Source organism: Panthera uncia, unplaced genomic scaffold, assembly GCF_023721935.1.
Source record: "Panthera uncia isolate 11264 unplaced genomic scaffold, Puncia_PCG_1.0 HiC_scaffold_358, whole genome shotgun sequence".
NCBI lineage: Eukaryota > Metazoa > Chordata > Mammalia > Carnivora > Felidae > Panthera > Panthera uncia.
In genome coordinates, this window is record NW_026059493.1 from 37068 (window position 1) to 57253 (window position 20186).

At 40.3% G+C, this 20186-nt stretch overlaps 1 protein-coding gene across 1 annotated transcript in view; it reads right to left on the minus strand.

Annotated features, from left to right (window-relative positions):
- The window catches only part of LOC125917996 (ribonuclease H2 subunit B-like), a gene marked incomplete at its 5' end in the record, with an annotated part of 28527 nt that extends 12170 nt beyond the window's left edge, over positions 1–16357 (minus strand). The window contains 4 exon segments of the mRNA XM_049624059.1: positions 209–314; positions 1904–1968; positions 11880–11994; positions 16281–16357. Of these exon segments, the coding sequence (XP_049480016.1) occupies positions 209–314; positions 1904–1968; positions 11880–11994; positions 16281–16357 (363 nt within the window).
- Between the last annotated feature and the right edge of the window lie 3829 nt (positions 16358–20186).

Below are 20186 nucleotides of genomic sequence, written 5' to 3' on the forward strand. Positions count from 1 at the left end.
CTCTTGATTTTGGTTCAGATCATGATCTCATAATTCTTGAGATCGAGCCCTGCATCAGGTTCCACGCTGAGTGTGGAGCCTGCTTAAGATTCTTTCTCTCTCTCCTTCTGCCCCCTCTCCCACTCATGCTCATTTTCTCTCTCTCTCTCTCAAATTAAAAATAAATAAATAAATAAATACATAATATTAAAAAAACTGATTTCCTTACCTTCCTTGTCACTGGAAGCCTGGTCACCAGAGAAAAATGCAGTTGCCTGTACCCGGGCACTGACATTTACATTATTGGTTTTTAAGGCTGCCACAATCTGATTAACCTATAAAGTAACCAAAAGGGAAACATCAGGGTATTTCCAAGGAACTTTAGAGATCCACAGCCTTCCAGATGATCCTCGATCCATTTAAGATCCAGGAAGAAGTAATTGAGGACCTAGAAATGTCTTAACCAGATACCAGAAGATGAGAGAGAGATGCACATTTGGACAGGAGTTGAGCAACAGCGGCAGCATTTGGGGATGATGTCAAAACATGGACCTCTAAATGCCTACGCAGTATGAGAGCACTGCCTCCGGAGTCAGGCTACTTGGCTGTGCTCTGTGACCATGGACTACTTACTTAACCTCTCTGTGCCTCTATCTAATGGGGACAAAAATAGTACCTAATGCACAGTATTGTGGTGAGGCTTAAATGAGTTCATATATGTAAACCCTTTAGAAAAGAGCCTGGCACAAAGTTTATATGCAATAATTTTTTTCTAAATGGAATAAATCATATTAATATCCCACTTCCTAGGAATTTAAGAAAAGAAACACAATTGATAAATATACATGTGAATTTGCGATTCACGTCATCATCACTTGCTAACAACAAAACCTAAATGCCGAGACCCTGCTCAGCACTCACCCTTATTTTTCACCTACTATTAATGCAAATGAAAACTGAACCATGGGGGCACTTGTAAAATCTTTCCACTATTTTGTATAGTAGGAGCCTGATTAATTCCGCAAGGTTCGCTTCCATGTTTCTGGGTTCCCCGTGTGCCCAGTAACATGGTACGACAAGTGTGTTTTCCACATACAAGACAGAAGAGAATCTTCAGAATCCGTACTATACTGAACTTGAAAAACTCTGTCATCAGTAGACCTAGACTGGTGAGATTCTTAATCAGTATGAAAGTCCACAATATTCTTAGACCAGTGGCTTTCAAAGGAGTTTGTTTCTACTACACCTGCAGTAAGCAATACCCAGCAACCCAGTACTTCAACACATATATATGCTTCATAGAACCACACTTAATACTTGCCCTTACTCTGTGCTACATTTTAATACATCCTATCCTACCCTATCCCATCCCATCCCACCCCAATCCCATCCCATTCAAGAGAAATACTGGTTGTGACCCACAGAATCTATTTGAAAACCATTGCCCCAGACCTGAGATTAGTTCTGGGATGTTAGGACCACTAAGTTCCCTCCAGCATCCGGATGCTGAAGGTGAAACACACTTCCCCTAGGCCTGAATCCCGTCTGCCTCAGCCCCCTGCCTCGCTGTGTGAGCAAAAGCAACCTCTGAGACAGGGACCGAAAGCAGTTAGTGCGTGTCACGCCTGGTATTATCTGGCTTGTAAGACTCAAATATCCATCACCAGATGGTGGGAACTTCTTTCATTCAGGGGTGAGGATCATGGGAAATGGGGATGCAGGTCAAAGGAAAACATGGAGCTAAACCCAGAGATACATGAGTTAGGGAGGATGAAGAGTATTTGGGTATCTCTATACAGTTTCTGTATTTTAGCTGGATAAACAACATGGCCCTTTAGATTCACACTTACCTCCTTCTGTAAATATTTTTTTAAAAGGAGCATTAAAACTTTTTCTGCCGTAAGGTACTGGAGGCGTACTCTACCTTTTTTTCCAGCCACTTTATCGTCTTCTCCTTGCTGTACTTGTAATATTTCTTTTTGTCTATTTCTGGATTAAAGAGAAAAACAACACAAAACAGAAGCGTGGATTAAGCAAAAAAAAAAAAAAAAAAAAAAGACTCATAAGGTTATATCGTATACAAGATATGTATGTAACATCCACAATCATTTAAAAATGTTTTGTAACAGTTTATATTCTTAAAAAAGTCAATCTCTAAGCCTGAGAACATACTTGAGAAGTTAAAAAATCATCCCAAGCCAGAACTTGGGTGACTCAGGTTTCATCCAACCGTTAAATGAATGGGAATTTAAGAAAATCATCAAATTATACTAATAGTTCTCATCCCAGAGAGAAATTTCTTTCTTGTCTTTTTATTGCACCTATAGGAGATGATAGATGTTAACTAAACGTATTGTGGGGATCATTTCATAATATATGTAAGTCAAGCCATTATGCTGTACATCTTAAACTTATAAGGTGATGTGTGTCAACTATTTCTCAGTAAAACTGGAAAAAAGGTTACCAACAAATCTGTAGAAAATCTGCAATTTTTAAAACTCAGCAAATGAACATGCCAAGCAACCTTCATTTGTCGACATAAGTTTAAGTTTACCTCAGTGTTTTCAATGAAAGACTTCTTTTCTTCCTTTTTTAAAAAATATTTTTTAATGTTTATTTATTTTTTTAATGTTCATTTATCTTTGAGAGACAGAGAGAGACAGAGACAGAGTGTCAGAGGGGTAGGAACAGAGACAGGGGTAGACACAGAATCTGAAGCAGGCTCCAGGCTCTGAGCTGTCAGCACAGAGCCCAACACAGGGCTTGAACTCACAAACCGTGAGATGACAATCTGAGCCAAAGTCAGATGCTTAATCAACTGAGCCACCCAGGCGCCCCGAAAGACTTCTTTTCTAAAATAAAAATGGAAATCCCAAGAAAGAAAACAAAAACTAAAAGGAGATGCATATGAAGTGTGTTGCAAACATTCAGGAAAAAAAAAAATCTCGTTAACTACTTAGTACTGTCCTGGTGGGATTAGTGAGAAGGAAGAAAAGATATGCCTATCTTTGAACACATCACCAGTCTAACCATAGCTATTCAGGGGAATTTAGATTTATGATAGGCTTGACTTGGCCCGTAATGGGGGATAAAAGGTTCCCCTCTTGTAAGTTATACTGTCCCCCCCTTACAATCCACCCAGCTTTGCATACTGTGACCTGAGCTGTTAGTTCCTTGGTAACATTTCATTCATGGAGTTTCTTGCTTTCTGTTCAGTCAGCAGAGGCGGGGCTTGCACTCCCAGCCTCCTGCCCAGTGCAGGAGTTATCTTGGGGACGCTTCAATATCCTAAAGCCAGATGCAGACTTGCGCCATGTATTGTTGCTAGCCATGCAGAATGACAATTTCTCTTTCTTCCATAATCATCGTGGGAAGTGGAAATGCTTAGGGAGGGATCGTTTCCTGCAGTCTGTTAAATTGCTTGCGTTCCGTGGGACGGCTTAGGTGGGAGAGGGGCTGGCCTCAGCACCTGTAGTCTTCCTCCCCATTGCAGCCTTCGGTTGTTCACGTTGTGGGCAACAGGAGGCATGATGGAGCACGGGCGGGGCCTTTGCATCCATCCCCTCGGCGTGTGTCACTGGCGTAATGAAAAGGAGACCGCCGCAAGTGGCACTGACAGGAGTCCGAGAATTCCAAGGTGCAAAGTCTGTCATGCTGGAGCCAGGACCACCGGGGCCAACAGTCTGCTGTGGAACCAGGCGAGGCTGGACTCAACTTCCCTGGAGACAGTGTCCTACCCATGTGCAAGAGTAAGGGGCATTCTGAGAGCATACAGCAATCACTTAATAAATGTATGCTGCTGCATGGGTTAAAACTTCTAAAGAAGCTCTGGTCACTGCCCGAGACAAATCTCCAGAGAAGCTCAGCGCGCAGGTCTCTCCTAAGAAATCCCACCTTGACTCGGCTGCTCACTTCTCTCTGGCCTCCACCTCCGCATTTCCTGCAAGAACATTCCACAATCTGCCACAGTTTCCTTCCTCTCTCCCACTCCCTGAGCCCCTTGTAGGCCCTTCATTAATACTCTACCAGAAGAAGCAGAGACCACAGGCTCTGAGCCATACTGCCTGGGTTCTGACCCACCCAGTGCACAGTGTCACCTATTATGTGACACGATCCACACAAAGCCAATAGCACAGCACCTGGCATGTAACAAATACTTAATATTACTTAAAAAAAAGATTAAATGACAGCTTGTTAATGACAACAGCATCAGAAACAAATATACAGTCAAGCCTTTGTAAGTTCTTTATATACATTTCTCATTGAATGTTCAGAATGGATCTCAGGTCAAAACCATTGTTTGTCCCTACCTTCCTAGACTGGGTTAGAGTGCAGTTAACTAGATTGTCCAAAGTCACTGAGCTAGTAAGCAGAGGCACCAGATTCCTACTCCAGATGACTTCAGAGCTGTGGATCTGATACTCGTTTTATTGAGATCAATTAGGTCTTCACCCTTCTCAGTATTTCTGACCTTGTTCTTTGTGGGAAAAACTCCTCCGTGGTTCTAGGTTCTACAAAAATTTTCCTCTTGGCTCTTCTGTCTTTGATGACTTTTCCTCTGATTCTTTCCTGGCTCTGCTTCCCCCTGCTCCAAGGCTAACTATACCTTTCTCTGCAGGGGGGTCGGGGGGGAGGAGTTCATTTTGTTTCAGACTAAACGAACCCAATCAGGAAGTCCAAAGGCTTGAGCTGAGGCTCTGTATCTAAAGACAGACAGTTCAGCTTTCTCCCAAACCATCCTCCTGGTCAACCAGGCTTGAATCTCAAAGCCATTACTCACTCCTGCCTTGCTTCCCACATTCTATCACTGGATTCCAGCATTACCTTGTGGGAGCTGTGGGGTAGGATAAACAAAACAAAACAAAACAAAACAAAACAAAACAAAACAAAACACAAAACACACTGTATCAGAAATGAGGAGGCTTAGCTTCTTGTGCTGGATCAGTAACTACTTTAGTTTTTTAAAAATCACCTTTATTTAGGAATGATGTGCATATGGTTGATACACCTGTTTTAAGTGTACAAGTTGAGGAGTTTGGCCAAATGCATACATATGGTCACGTAACTGTCACCCCAAAATGTTCTCTTGAGCCCTTCCGTAGTCAATTCTTTCACACCTACCCAGACTTCAGATAACCACTGATGTGCCGTCATTAGAGCTGAGTTTTTGCTTGATTCTAGAATTTCATGGAAATGGAATCATACAGTAAGTATATTTTTGTGATCATCTTCTTTTGCTCCACATAGTTTCTGTGAGATTCACCCATTGTGTTGCAGCTAGGAATAGTTCCTTCCTTTGTATTATGGAGTAGTATCCTGTGTATGGATATCCTACATTTTGTTTACGCACTCACCTACCGAAGGGCATTCGATTTTTTCCAGTTTGGGGCTATTTTGAAAAAGTTGCTATAAAAACAAAAAAGCTGCTCTGAACATCCTTGCACAAGTCTTTTTACATGGAGATATGTTTTTGTAAGGCTTGGGTAAATCTCTAGGATTAGAATTACTGAGTCATAAGAAATTGTTAAGTAGTTATATTATTTTATGCTTCCATCAGCCAGGTAGGTGAGTTCCAGTTGTTCCTCAATTTATAGTTTTTCTTTTTATTTCACACCACTCTGGTGAATGCTAATGACATTTCCTTGTGGTTTTAGTTTACATTTCCCTGGTGACTAATGATACTGAACATCTTTTCATGTGCCTATGGGCTATTTATAAATCTTCTTTTGCCAAGTGTCTGTTCAAACTTTTTGCTGAATTTTTACTAGGCTGTATATGTATATTATTACTGTGTTAAGAGTTTATATATTTGAGATTCAAAATATATATATATATTTTGAAATATATATATTTATATCTTTTATCAGATGTGCCATGTAAACATTTTCTTTCAACTATGACTTTTTTCTTTTTTCTTAATGGTATCTTTCAGAAAACAGGAGATATTAATTTTGATGAAATGTAATTTATGGTTACATTTACAATTTTTTTTTATGGTTAGTGGGTTTGTGTCCTAAGAAATCCTCGCCTATCCCCAAGGTCACAAAGTTTCCTCTTAGAAGTTCAATAATTTTGATTTTTGCATTTAAGTTAGTGATCCATATTGAGTTAATTTTTCTGTATGACTGTGAGGTGAGGGTTAACATTGTTTTTTGTATGAATATCCAGTTTTTCCAGATCATTTGTTGAAAAGACTGTCTTTTCTCCCATTATCTTGACACCACTGAAAAAATTCAATTGACTATATAAGTGTGGGTCCACTTCTACATTCTCTATTCTGTTCCATTATCTATATATTTACTCTTAAACCAATACCACACTTTGGTTATTTTTTTTTTAATTTTTATTTTTTAATTTTTTTTAACGTTTATTTATTTTTGAGACAGAGACAGAGCATGAACGGGGAAGGGTCAGAGAGAGAGGGAGACACAGAATCTGAAACAGGCTCCAGGCTCTGAGCATTCAGCACAGAGCCCGACGTGGGGCTCGAACTCACAGACCGCGAGATCATGACCTGAGCCGAAGTCGGACGCTTAACCGACTGAGCCACCCAGGCGCCCCACACTCTTTGGTTATTATAACTTTAGAGTAAGTCTTGACATCAGATTGTGTAGGTTCTACAACTTTGTTCTTCTTTTTTCAAAATTGTTCTGGATATTGCAGGTTTTTGCAAATTCATATAAATTCTAGAATCAGCTCATCAATTTCTACTCCCCGTCAAAAAAAGCCTCATAGGCATTACATTAAATGTATAGATCAATTTGGAGAGAATGAACATCTTAACGATATTGAGTCTTCAAATTCATGAAGATGGTATATCTCTCTATTTAATTCTTTAATTTCTCAGCAATATTTTATAATATCTAGTGTACTGGTCTTACACATACTGTGCTATATTTATTTCTAAGACTGCATGATCTTTGATAATATTATGAATGGTATGTTTTTATTCCATTGTATTATTTCTTCTTAAAGTATGGCAGAACTCGCCAATGAAGCTAGTTGGGCCTGGAGGAGTTTTTCTAGGAAGGTTTTAATTATAAATTTGTTTCTAATTAAACATTCCCAGGACAAGATGGTCACTAAAAAACATCCAGCTCGGATATCCCAGAATGCTACAAAAGGATCAAGTGCTAAACTACTGCTTAATTTTGAAATTATCAAATTTTGATAAGCAAGGGAGTTCAAAATATCCACGAAGGCTCACAATTATGAATTACCCACACTTATGAAAAATACCATAACATGTCTGCTCATGTCTTAAATTTAATATTTGCAAGAGTTGGTGAGTTAGATAATACGTGCACATGCTGGAAAGGTTTCTTTCCCTAATGTGTCTGGTGCCGATAAAACTGGTCTCAAACATCTGGAAAGAGTGGGTTTACAAAATAAAGATGGAATAAAAGTGAGTCCACAATTAAATAACATGTTCAGCAATTGGGTAATCGGCTCACAATCTTGAATTTCCCTGATGCATTGTTGAACAAACTGCCTAGAGCACATTCTCACATCTACTTTCTCAATGTTTTCCATAACGGAGAAACTCATATGGTCTCTTTTTTTTTCCTGCCTCTTGGGGATAGAAACTTGGCAACTGTACTTGGGGTATTTTAATCAGGTAAGTTTTCCTGGCTCTTCCTGTTAATCACATCGGACAGCCCAGCGCAGCTCTGGCTTGCAATATGAAACAGTGTTACACTCAAGATGAAGTTCATAAGCCTTTATTAGGCCTTTCCTCTGTCATCCCTCCACTGAATGTGAGCTTCTTTGGCAAAAAATATACTGGGCCCCAGAGCTGGCAAACAGAGACACATCATTTCCTTCACTAACAAAGCAGGCGATGTTAACTAAGGTCACCACCATCATCATTTGGGATGCAAACGACCATGGCTGGGTTTACTCGGTAGGGACACAGGGACGGCAGGGACGACGTGAGCAGGGGGAGGTTCTCATAAACCTAGCAGGCTTAACCAGGTCTTTAATGCCATAGACTTTTGAGACAGCATCTGGAGTCTAATATCAAAACATCTGGCTGGGGAATGTGAGTGTTTCAGGTTTTGCTCTGTCTGCACAGTGCCTGGGGAAAGAAGGACATTAAAGATAATCAGCTCTCTTCTTTATCTTTGCTCCTTCTCATGGATATCACCTGACCACTCCCTAGCAGTCCTCTTTTGTTACTTATTTTGAAAATCCTAGCAGTAAAACACAGAACAGAACCAAACACTAACTTATAAATGGACAGTAAGCCAAACTCAAACAAGCAACCAGTAGCCAAGGCAATGACTAAAAAAGAGGGGAATAGGTACCTGAGAACGGAAGAAAGCTCATTGTTGGGATGAGAAACTTAGACGTCTTTTCCTTAAGTTATTGAAGTTCTCTGTCTTCTTTCCTATCTCTTTTTGCCTTTTAAGACGGGGTATACAAGATTTTTCGGATGTTTCTATTTTTATAGGAGACACCAACTGACAATTCTAATGGAGTGTTCTGGAAGTGTTTTGCAGTTGCAAGAAGGAAAGGAAAGAGTTGCTGTCAGACACGGGTTCAAATCCCGATTCTACCACTTCTACCTCTGTGACTCTAGTCCAGTAACTTCAACTCTTTGAGCCTCTGTTCCTCATTTGTAAAAATGCAGGTTGTAATAATAGTGAAAGGAAATTACTGTAAGGATACCATAACATATGTAAAGCAGTAGGCACAGAAATGATACATAATAATTTCTCATTATAGGGTAGATATTTTTTATTGTTATCTGATTATCCCCATTCTCCTTAAACCATTTGAATATAATTTAGCAATGGACCTTCAAAAACACATGGTATCAGTGTATATAGTACTTAAACATCAGCAAAGAATTTAAAATTTCTAATTTAGCAGCCTTAACAGTATGAACACTTATTGAGCACTTACTATATATCCAGTACTCTCTTGGCACTCAGTTACTTGTAGGACATGGCACATCTCTTTAAGGTAGATACCAGACACTATTAACTGCAATATTTAAATAATGTTCACATTCTGGTCATTCCTGGTCATTCAGTAATCTCAATGCTATAAAGCTAAGAGCAAAAAGCTTTATTTTGTGATTTAGAACAACTTTGCAAAGTAGTAAATACAATGTATGAGGGATACTCTCAACCCTTCAAACTCTTCATCTTACAAACCAAAGATGATGAAAAATTTGAATGATTTCTTCAAAACTATATAGTAAATACACTTCTAATTTTTCTTGCAAGCCATCAGATCCTGAGATCAGATTACCAGACTGTTCTTAAAAAATTCTTTCCTCAAAAATATCTGAAGCAACTGTATCAAAATATTAACATTTGTTGATTATTGGGGTTGGGTACAAATAATATTTGCAGTTTTTTTTCTTGAGTTTTTCCTGTATCTTTGATTTTTTTAATTAAAATAATTATTTTACCTGCCCATGTGCTTTCATTTTCAAAGCAGATATAGTATCAGCCTATACATAAACCAGGTTTCTAAACATTCCAGGCCTCAAATTTTTCTTTCTGTCTCAGTGATATTAAGGCAAAACATAAAGTAATTCAGATTACATTTCATATACTAAAAGATGTATGAAATTCTCTAAAAGCCTTGACAGTTTCTTCATAATCAAATTCTTCCCCTAAAGAACTGCATTCTGTAAATCTTAAAATAATGGAAGGCTTAAAAGCAACACCAAAAATTTTAAGAACAAATACAAAAAAAGAAAATAGTGGGATCTCTTATTTTTCACCCTCAAAAAGGCCTCTTCATCAAAATACACATAAGCAATCTCACATTACTTATTTCACCCCTAATCCAGAACACAAATATGTGAAATATTTTCTTTACATCAGTTCTGAATACAAGGACAGCATACTGAGTCAGACATCTTTTTCCAGGAAGATCCAAAGGGAAAGGCATCGTATTTTGAAGTTTATTTAGAGCTGGTCAAACAAGAGAAGTGTAGGGCATGTACTTTCTATTGCAGTAGAACTTCCAATGATCAGGTGATGTCGAGGAGAGAAAGAGATGACGACAGGAGTTCAGATAATGACTCAGTAAATGGTCACAAGTTCAGTACACAAGAAGGAAGGAATGAGAGAGAGAGAAGATCTTGCTTTGAAATGCAGGCTGTAAGCTAACAAATGCCAGTGTGTTATCGTTGCTTCTGAATTTGGGTTTCTGGGTTTGGGTTTAAGGTAATTGTTCTTTATTCAGCTAATGTAAGAATCTGGGATAATGAATTAATTGCATTTTCAATTTCCGGTAACTTGGCAAAATTAAAATGACTTGTAATTATTCGCCACTACTTAAGCTTTCAGAAATGGCTATTTGTCATCCACAAAACGATGGACATCTTCTCCGAGCTCAGCATCAGGGAATGTCTTTAACGGGCCTGTTTTGATAAAACCTTGGTGCCACACACCATATCCAGAATGGAGCCCTGGGCCTGGCCAAATGTGAATTTAGCAGAACCTAAAATGTGAAATGCAGTCAGTAAGGTTCTCCCCTCTCCCACAGTAAGCTTACACTTCTTGGAAGCACGGCTACTTTGGTCTCAGATCCATCATAGTTGCCAAACCGACCGTGACCCCGAACAACCACAGCTCATCAGCCTGTTGTTTTGGTTCCCACGCTATATTTCCATGTTAACCCTGAAGCTACCTGGATGACTTTTTTGAGACACTGACACTAAGGTTGTAGTGTTTCTAACTTATCAACTTATCGACTCACTTCCCCCTCTCAGAATTCAAATGAAGAGTATCTGCTACTCATCTCTTCTTTACCCCCAGCCTGCTCCTCTCACCTGTGTCTCCAGGACGCCAACCTCACTGCGGGTCAGGGCACAACTCTACAGTCATCCTTGACTCCTCCTTCTCCTTGACTACCACCCAACACTAGATGAGGCCGGTTTTCCCTTTCGCGTCGCTTTCCGCAGGTGCTAAGCTCAGGCCACCACCATTCCTGCCGAGACCGCTGCGGCAGCCTCCATGGACCTGGGCTGGGCTTCTCTAGCACGTTTTCCACGTTATAGCTCTGCCCTGCTCCAACTCTGCCGACACTCCACTACCACGAGGTAGAGTCAGACACATACAAGACCCTTCACCATGTGAGCCCTTGCCCTACATCCTACCCCATTCCTTCCTTACCAACCTAAATGCATCCCAGGCATCCTATACGCTGGCTACCCTGAACCCCTTGGAGCTTCCTAAACATGACACTTTCCCATAAATTGATGCCCCTGTCATGCTGCTACTCTTTGAGCTCCACTTAGAGCTCTAAGAGCACTTCAGGGATCCATTTAGAGGTCATTTCCCCCAGGAGAGCAACACAATACCCAACTTTCTGCACTCCCTACCTGCCAGGGTATGAATCTGTCCTGTGCATCCCCAGAAAACCGAGAGTTCACTCCTGTGACTCCTTGCTGTCATTGCCCTACTTGCATTTGTCCCCAGCAGACTCAAAGCTTAGTGAGGGAAAGGACGATGTCTTATTTATAACTAGCTTAGAGTCTAACCCTAGTGCTCAACATATGCTTCTTAGTTGGCCCTCAATAAACACGTCTTGATTCGGTGAAGGTATAGATTTTATGTAATTTTACAAGTGAGAAATCCAAGGCAGAAAGTAGGCAAGAAACTTAACTAAAGTCACAGACTAGTTAAAAGAAGAACTGAGACCAAAGCCCAAGCTTCACGATTCCTGGCCCTGTAGGAGACAGGCCACGTATTCCACTGGTTGGAATTTCACAGGCTGAACAATCCAGTAGAATAGAGGACCAGTACTGACAAGGGGAAGCAAGTCTGAGTGTCGGCCTCTCCTATGACCAAACTAGAACAAGTATTACATTCGGTGGGACGGACGCCCAGCCTTTCCAGCAGCCAAAGCCTCATTTCAAAGGCCATGTACTATACCTTTCTCTTCTGTCACATGTTGAAGTAACTTCTCAAGTTCAGGAAGTTTCAGCAACAAGATGCAGTTTGGGAACATGTCATCCACCACGACTTGGTTCAGGGGCTGGAACTTGCCCTGAAAAAAGACTTTATTCGGTCAGAATGTAGGCACTCCAGTCAGCAAACTCACACATAAAAAAGAGGAAAAGATGCATCGTCTTGTAACTGAACCTTTAAACTAAGTTCAAAGCCACTGGTTCCACCTACGGAACCCCTACACTGGGACTGGTGCCAGAACTGACTCTCAGCTCCCCTCAGCAAGCTCTTGAAAGCACCGGGGTTCCAAGCAGCATACAAGCCACATCAAAGGCATAGCCACTGGATAAAAGAGGGGAACAAAATTCTGAAAAAAATGCGAGAAGCCACGGAAGCTTGCGAAGATGGCAGATATTACCTGGGGCCGTTCCGACCCATTCAACATGAAGAAGAACCAGCCGAGTGAACAGAGCAGGAGTCCTGACCACCACTTGGGAATAAGCCCAGATCGTGCCCGGAGCAAACTGCTTCGCTCCCTATCCTTACTCCAGGTTGAAGAAAGAAATCCCACAGCAAGAAGAAAATTATCAAAATGAACCCACTCCTGCCAGAGCTGTCTGAAGTACTTCCAAATGCAGACCGTAATAAAAGAAAAGATAGCCGGATGGATGAGTACAGTGAAGGTGCATGCATATTAAATCAGGCTCATCTATATACGTGTATAAGGCCTGGTAGCCAATGGGCCAGAAGGCAGAACATAGGAATTCAGAACATTCTTCTTCTCAGTCAGGTTTATTTTTACTTAACTGTACAGGGGCATGGAGGGGTGAAGTCTGTCTAAATGATTAGTTCCCTGACTTAACGATACCAGACTTTATAAAAAATGTATTCTTTTGCCCATGTCCCACTTTTAGCTCACTATGCTTTTCTGTTTTAGTGACAACTCCATTTGAAGACAGAAAAACTGATCATTTTTCTTTCTGCAAATGCAGCTTTCTTTGGTTTTGAGATGAAATCTCATTCATTCAGCAGCACATGTGAAAGCTTGTCATACTTTCTCTTAGGTCAACAAGTGGCAAGAAGTGCCTCAATTTAAATGCTATCTTTTTCCTTCAGATAGTAAGAATAATCCAGGGATTTTCCAAGTCTTACTTTCACTTACTTACTTAATTTTACTTTCATTCTGTGCCTTCTGAACCAGCCACAGCACACTCAGGACTTCCCAACGGCCAGGGTGAGGGTTAATTCCGCACCCCCTGCCCGTGGTCTTAAGGGGACATAGGGAAACATCACCACTACATAGGAGGGAGACACTTTAAATGTGCATCATTATAGGTACTAAGGCTGGTTAGTGGCTTTCTCTTAGACTTCTACCTTAATCTATATCCCATGATCACCCAATACCTTAAATATTTAGCAATTTAAAAAAATATTCTAATTATATACAATGGACTGCCACACAGTTATGATACAATAATTTCATAATTAACTAACGTTTTATTCTCATTTTCTTTACCATACATGCCCCAAAGGGAAATGTAATAGCAACTTGCTTTGAATATAAAGTTAACAACAGTTGCGACAGCTAGAAAAAAGAATTTTCCTGATGTTAAATCTCAGGATTAAAAAAGACTAGGTCTGGGGTGCCTGGGTGGCTCAGTCGGTTAAGCGTCTGACTCTTGATTTTGGCTCAAGTCTTGATCTCATAGTCTATGTGCTGACAGCACAGAGCCTACTTAGAATTATCTTTCTGCCCCCACTCCCCAAAAGAAAGAAATAAACTTAAAAAAAAAAGACTAGGTCAACATTTTAATTTTATTTCTTTTAAGTTTATTTATTTATTTTGAAAGAGAGAGAGAGAGTACAAGCAGGGGAGGTGCAGAGAGAGGGAGACAGAGAATCCCAAACAGCTCTGTACTGTCAGCACGGAGCCCCATGCAGGGCTTGAACTCATGAACTGCAATATCACGACCTGAGCTGAAATCAAGAGCTGGACGCTCAACCAACTGAGCCACCCAGGCGCCATGGTCAACATTTTAAAAGTGCATACCGATATTTTTTAACTAAACAGGAAAAGACCATGTCTAAAATGCAGGGAAGGAAATACCTAAATGTCTCATGAGTTATTTTATAGGGCATTTCAAGTATTTCAGAAGAGGAAGTAAGATGGCTTACAATGAAAGCCAACCACCACTTTGAGCAGGATTTCTGCTTCATTCTGTGCCATTCTGAACCAGCCACAGCACACTCAGGACTCACAGATGGCCAAGGTGAGAGTTAATTCACCCCAGTCATGGTCTTAGGGAAACATCACTACAACACGGTGGGGAGGCACTTTAAATGTGCATCATTACAGGTACTGGTTCACGGCCTTCTCTCTGTTAATGTATCTTAGAAAGCAAATGGGAGCCAATGGAAGTTTTCAGCTTCCTCCCTGAATACTACTAGGGCCTTCGTGGTGGTGACCAGAACCATTTCTGTTTGTTAGAGATATAAGACTTACTTGCCTCACTGCTTACATGCCTTAAATAGACTGGCTCCATGATAATGAGCACCATGAATAAAGTAAGGAATACAACTTAACTAATCCACACTAAAGGACAGAGGATGTAGGAAAGGAGGAGAACAAAAGAAGTTAAGCTGCATCAGGAGAAAGCAGGACTTGAAAAGTTTGAAATCAGTTTTATTACTTTCAGTTTTTACGGCAAATTAAACTGACACACCTACGATATGGAAGTTTTGGAAATTTGGTCTAAGGACTAAATAAGATGAGCTATAAACATTTAAACTGTAAGTAAACACCAGGGTACGAAAATCCAGATTCTTCTAAGCAGTTTAAATAACAACTTACTCCTTAAAGTTGTTAATTCACAGATTTTCAAACTGTGGTTGATAGATCCCTGGGAGTCTCCAGCATCCTTTCAGGGGGTCCGCAAACTCAAAACAATCTTCACAATAATGCTAAGAAGATGCTATCTGCATTTTCACTGTGTTGACACTTGCACTGAAGATTCAAGTGCAAAGGTGGGTAAAACTGCAGGCTCCTTAGCACCAGTCATGGCCATGCCAACAAACTGTCCTAGGAGTCCCTGTTCTCCTCATGGCCATGCAGGGCAGTTAAAAAATTTTTTTTAAAAAGTCAGTTTCACTTTAAGGATATCCTTGATCAAGGAGTAAAAGCAACTACTTTTAGTTAAACCTTGAACCTGAGTACAAATCTTTTAAATACTCTGTGTGTTAGGGGCACCTGGGTGGCTCAGCTGGTTGAGTGTCCCACTCTTGATCTGGGCTCAGGTCATGATCTCGCTGTTCTCGAGTTCAAGCCCCATGGCGGGCTTTGCACTGACAGTGCAGAGCCTGCTGGGGATTCCCTCTCCCTCTCCCTCTCTTTCTCTCTCTGCCCCCACTCAGAATAAATAAATAAACTTAAATACTCTGTGTGTTAAGACAGATGCTAAAGTCCTTCTGCCACTACCCAGGCACAGTGATCACCTCAAGGAAAAGTGCTTGCGTCACTGAGTCACGAGCAAAAATAATCATTTTTTGTAGGATACCATTTTTAACTGGAAAAAAAAGGAAACGTTACAGACAATGGCTATTTAGACTTAGGAATTTGATAGAACATAAAAGAAGTGAACCTGTCATTTCAAGGAAAAGACTGACAGTGCTTATAATCAATGATACAACTTTAACTTCTAAGCAAAAATTAGAACTGTAGAAAAGTTATATCTGCCACTATGACAGCTTCCTAATAAATAATAATAATAGTTTTCTGATGAGACCAGTGGTAATATTAACAAATGTGAGAGAGAGAGGGAGAATCTATGTGCGTGTAATGAGATGTGTCAACATTTGTAAGATCTGCATAATTCAGTGAAACAATATTTTCTAAGTGATCAATGCATGACATTACAAAGTCATACATGGGGAAAAAAAAATCCATTCTCAGTGCAAGACAGGCCAATCGATTTTCATGTGAACAGAGCATGAGAAGTTCATTAACAGGGTTTCAGATTCCACATTGCAACTAACTTCTCAGAAACCTCTACTCCTTGTTGATTTTTGGAGTAGTATCAAAGGGTAGTTAATGATAAAATTTTCACTGTCAGGCGGAGTCAAACAAGTAAGGTAGCATGGAGGGCTAGGCGATTCTCAGAAGACACAGGAAAACTAGTCTGAGATTAGTGCTGCTTCTCAGATCTGAGTCAGTGATCGAGTCCATACCAGCACATGTGATACAGGTGTTCTATACCAACCTGAATTAAATTGAATCAAATGTGAATTGTGGGGAATCTACATTTGGATCATTAAAAGGAGAGAGAGAAGATCAAGCCAAAACAGTGCATTCTGTTCCCTCACTGTTAATATCCCAAACTGGGAACTCACCTCTTTATCAGCCTTTCTGAGGTAGTGGAGAAGCAGAAATAGAGGGTCTATAGGTGTGGCAAAGTGGAGAAGACCTCCTATAGATTAAAAAGAGAACAAAGGGAATTAAATGTCTTGGAAAGACAACTTAGTTATTTCATCTTAATCCCAGTGTGGAAACCATTTACTGAAAAATATACCTGGGTGGCTCAGTCAGTTAAGCTACCGACTTTGGCTCAGGTCATGATTTCATGGCTCACGAGTTCGAGCCCCACGTTGGGCTCTCTGCTGCCAGCACAGAACCTGCTTCAGATCCTCTGTCCCCTTCTCTCTCTGCCCCTCCCTTGCTTGTGCCTTCTCTCAAAACTAAATAAACATCTAAAAAAAAAAGAAGAGGGGCGTCTGGGTGGCTCAGTCGGTTGAGCGACCGACTTTGGCTCAGGTCAGGATCTCACAGTTTGTGAGTTCGAGCCCCGTGTCAGGCTCTGTGCTGACAGCTCAGATTCTGTGTCTTCTGCTTCAGATTCTGTGTCTCCCTCTCCCTCTGCCCTCCCCCACTCATGCTCTGTCTCTGTCTCAGAAAGAAATAAACATTAAAAAAATTTTTTTTAAAAAGAAGAAAAATATATGTGAAACTCCAAATTCAGAAGTTTTTCCTCCACAAGCCCAAGATTCTACACGACTCTTTCAAAAGGCAGGATGCGGTCCATGAGATTCTACTCCAAAAAGCTTCAAATCCGTACGTGGAGAGGACAGCCAAGACAATGAAACTGATCTTTAAATTCCTTTTGTCTTTAGACATCTTTTTGTTGTTGTTGTTTACTGAAGTATAATTCACATACAATGTTATCAGTTTCAGGTGTACAACATAATTCAACAATTCTATGCATTAGTGCTCATATGTTATACTCAGTGCTCACCATCTGTCACCAAATGATGTTACTGCACTCTTACTGATTATATTTCCTATGCTGTACTTTCCATCTCTGTGACTTCTTTATTTCACAACTGGAAGTGTGTGCCTCTTAGTCCCCTTTATCTATTTCACCCATCTTCCCAGCCCATCTTCCCTCTGGTGACCACCAGTTTTCATTCTGTATTTAAGAGTCTGTTATTTTGGTCTCTTTTATTTGTCGGTTGGTTCTGTTTCTTAAATTCCATTCATGACTGAAATCATATGATATTTATTTTTCTCTGACTTATTTCATTTAACATTGTGCCCTCTAGGTCCATCCATGTTGTTGCAAATGGCCAGATCCCATTCTTTTTTATGGCTGATTAATATCCATTGTATATAGGGGCATCTGGATGGCTCAGCTGGTTGAGCGTCTGACTCTAGATTTTGGCTCAGGTCATAATCTCATGTTCGTGAGCTCGAGCCCCACATTGGACTCTGTGCTGACAGCATGAAGCCTGGTTGGGATTCTCTCTCTCTCTCTCTCTCTCTCTCTGCCTCTCCCTTGCTTGTGCTCTCTCTCCCCAAACAAATCAAGTTAAAAAAATATTCCATTGTATTTAAATATTTCTCCTCAGGCAAGGGGAACAAAAGCAAAAATAAACCATTGGGGGGTTCCCGGGTGGCTCAATTGGTTAATCGTCCGACTTCAGCTCAGGTCATGATCTCAGAGTCCGTGAGTTCAAGACCCATGTCATCATCTGTGCTGACAGCTCAGAGCCTGGAGCCTGCTTCGGATTCTGTGCCTCCCTCTCTCTCTGCCCCTCCCCTGCTCATGCTCTGTCTCTCTCTGTCTCAAAAATAAATAAAAACATTAAAAAAAAACTACTGGGACTATACCAAAATAAAAAGATTTGTACAGTGAAGGAAACCATCAACCAAACAAAAAGGAAATCTCTGAATGGAAAAATATATTTGCAAATGATATATCCAATTGAGGGTTAATATCCAAAATACATAAAGAACTTACACAACTCAACACCAGAAAAACAATTTGATTTAAAAATGGGCAAAGACCTGAACAGACATTTTTCCAGAGAAGACATCCAGATGGTCAACAGACACATGAAAAGATGCTCAACATCACTCATCATCAGGGAAATGCAAATCAAAACCACAATGAGATATCACCTTACACCTGTCAGAACGGCTAGAATCAAAAATACGAGAAATAACAAGTGTTGACAAGGATGCAGAGAAAAAGGAGCCATTGTGCACTACTGACAGGAATGCAAATTGGTGCAGCCATTGTGGAAAACATTATGGAGATGCTTCAAAAAAGTAAAAATAGAAGTACCATATAACCCAGTAATTCCACTACTAGGTGTTTACTCAAAGAAAATGAAAACACTAATTTGAAAAGATACGTGCACTCTGATGTTTACTGCAGCATCATTTACAACAGCCAAGGTATGGAAACAACCTAAGTGTCCACTGAAGGATGAATGAATAAAGAAGATAGGGTGTGTGTGTGTGTGTGTGTGTGTGTGTGGAATATTTAGAAATCATTTTTTAGCAGAGGTCCTCCCACCACCCCGAAAAAGGCAAGAATTGGGGGAAATATGGACAGAACGTGAACCAGCAAAACATTACGAAACCTGTAGAAGTCTATCTATAAAGCTGCAGTAAAATGTAATTTCCTACGCTTTTGAGGATGAGGTCATGGGCAAGCAATAGTATTCTCTCCATACATAGCTCCTTCTATGGTCTGTGGGTTCACAGCTTGGAACTTCCAATGATCGAAGGCTCAGAAGGTGGTTCCCCACCCCAGACCCTATCCTATCCACATCCTACCCTATCCTCCTACTCCTGAAGAAAAGGCAAGAGGAAAGGAATCTAACAAGACTGAGCATAAGAAACAGGAAACTCTGCAGTAAGAGTCTAACTCTACCATCCAGGCTGAAGGGAAAAAAGGTGAATCAAACAAACTAGCCTACCTATTCCCCACTTTTCTTTCCTCTGTCACAGCCCCCTCCAAGCATCCAAGACTCCTTCTCCCATGGGAGTAAGCCAGAAGAGGTATTTCATCAAATGGAACAATAAACAATTCCTTTATCTCCAATCCTTATTTTGGTTTCAGAAACACATGTGCTTACTTTTATTCCCTAGCAGAACAACCTATCTATACAGCCAAGAAATTCTAACCCTAAATTATATATGTGAATCCATTTCATAGCAAGTAAAAGAAAAATTAAGAAAGTAATTTCGTATTATATTAGTTGATTATTTTATTAAAAGTAGAAGAGAAACTTATGAAAACAAACTGTAAGCTCATTTTATAGGAGGCATCCATGATAGTCAGAAATTAGGAACAGGTTTCTAATATCCTGGTGGCTATTCTTAAAAACAGCTCTTTCTTCAAGGCTAAGTTTAAAAGAAGACAATGATGAAAAAAGCAGACATCTTTGCTGTGAACCTAAAACCACTCAAATAAATAAGATCTATTAAAAAAAAAAGCAGGTACCAGCTCAGAGGGAGAGATGATCAATCACTGCCTCCCAATGTATCCCAATTTCATCTGGATATTACTGTGTCTATCGAGCTAAACCCAACTGCAAGTGGATTACGTTAGAAGTTAGAACTCTCATATATTGCCAAATGAATAAGCATAGCAGTGACAATAAAAGGGAATATATACTTTCCACCTGCCAGACTATACACAGACTGCCATTGCATTTTGGCAACTGAAAGCCATTTCAGATATTCTCATGCACACAAGCATGTGAAATTTATCACCAGCAATAAACCCTTGTTCTGGAATGTCTGAGAAGAAGAAAGACAAAGTGGCTTTTCTACCTTGGCACTAAGTGGAGACATACACAGTCAACAGAAAGCAGAGGGCTTAGAAAGAAGCAGAAAGCACTCTCTGGAAACAATGAGAAAATAGGCAGAGAGAATACAGAATGCCTCAACTATCTTTGACTCCCCCCCCAACTGCCAGAACCATCAGAACAACATGCGGTTTACTTTTT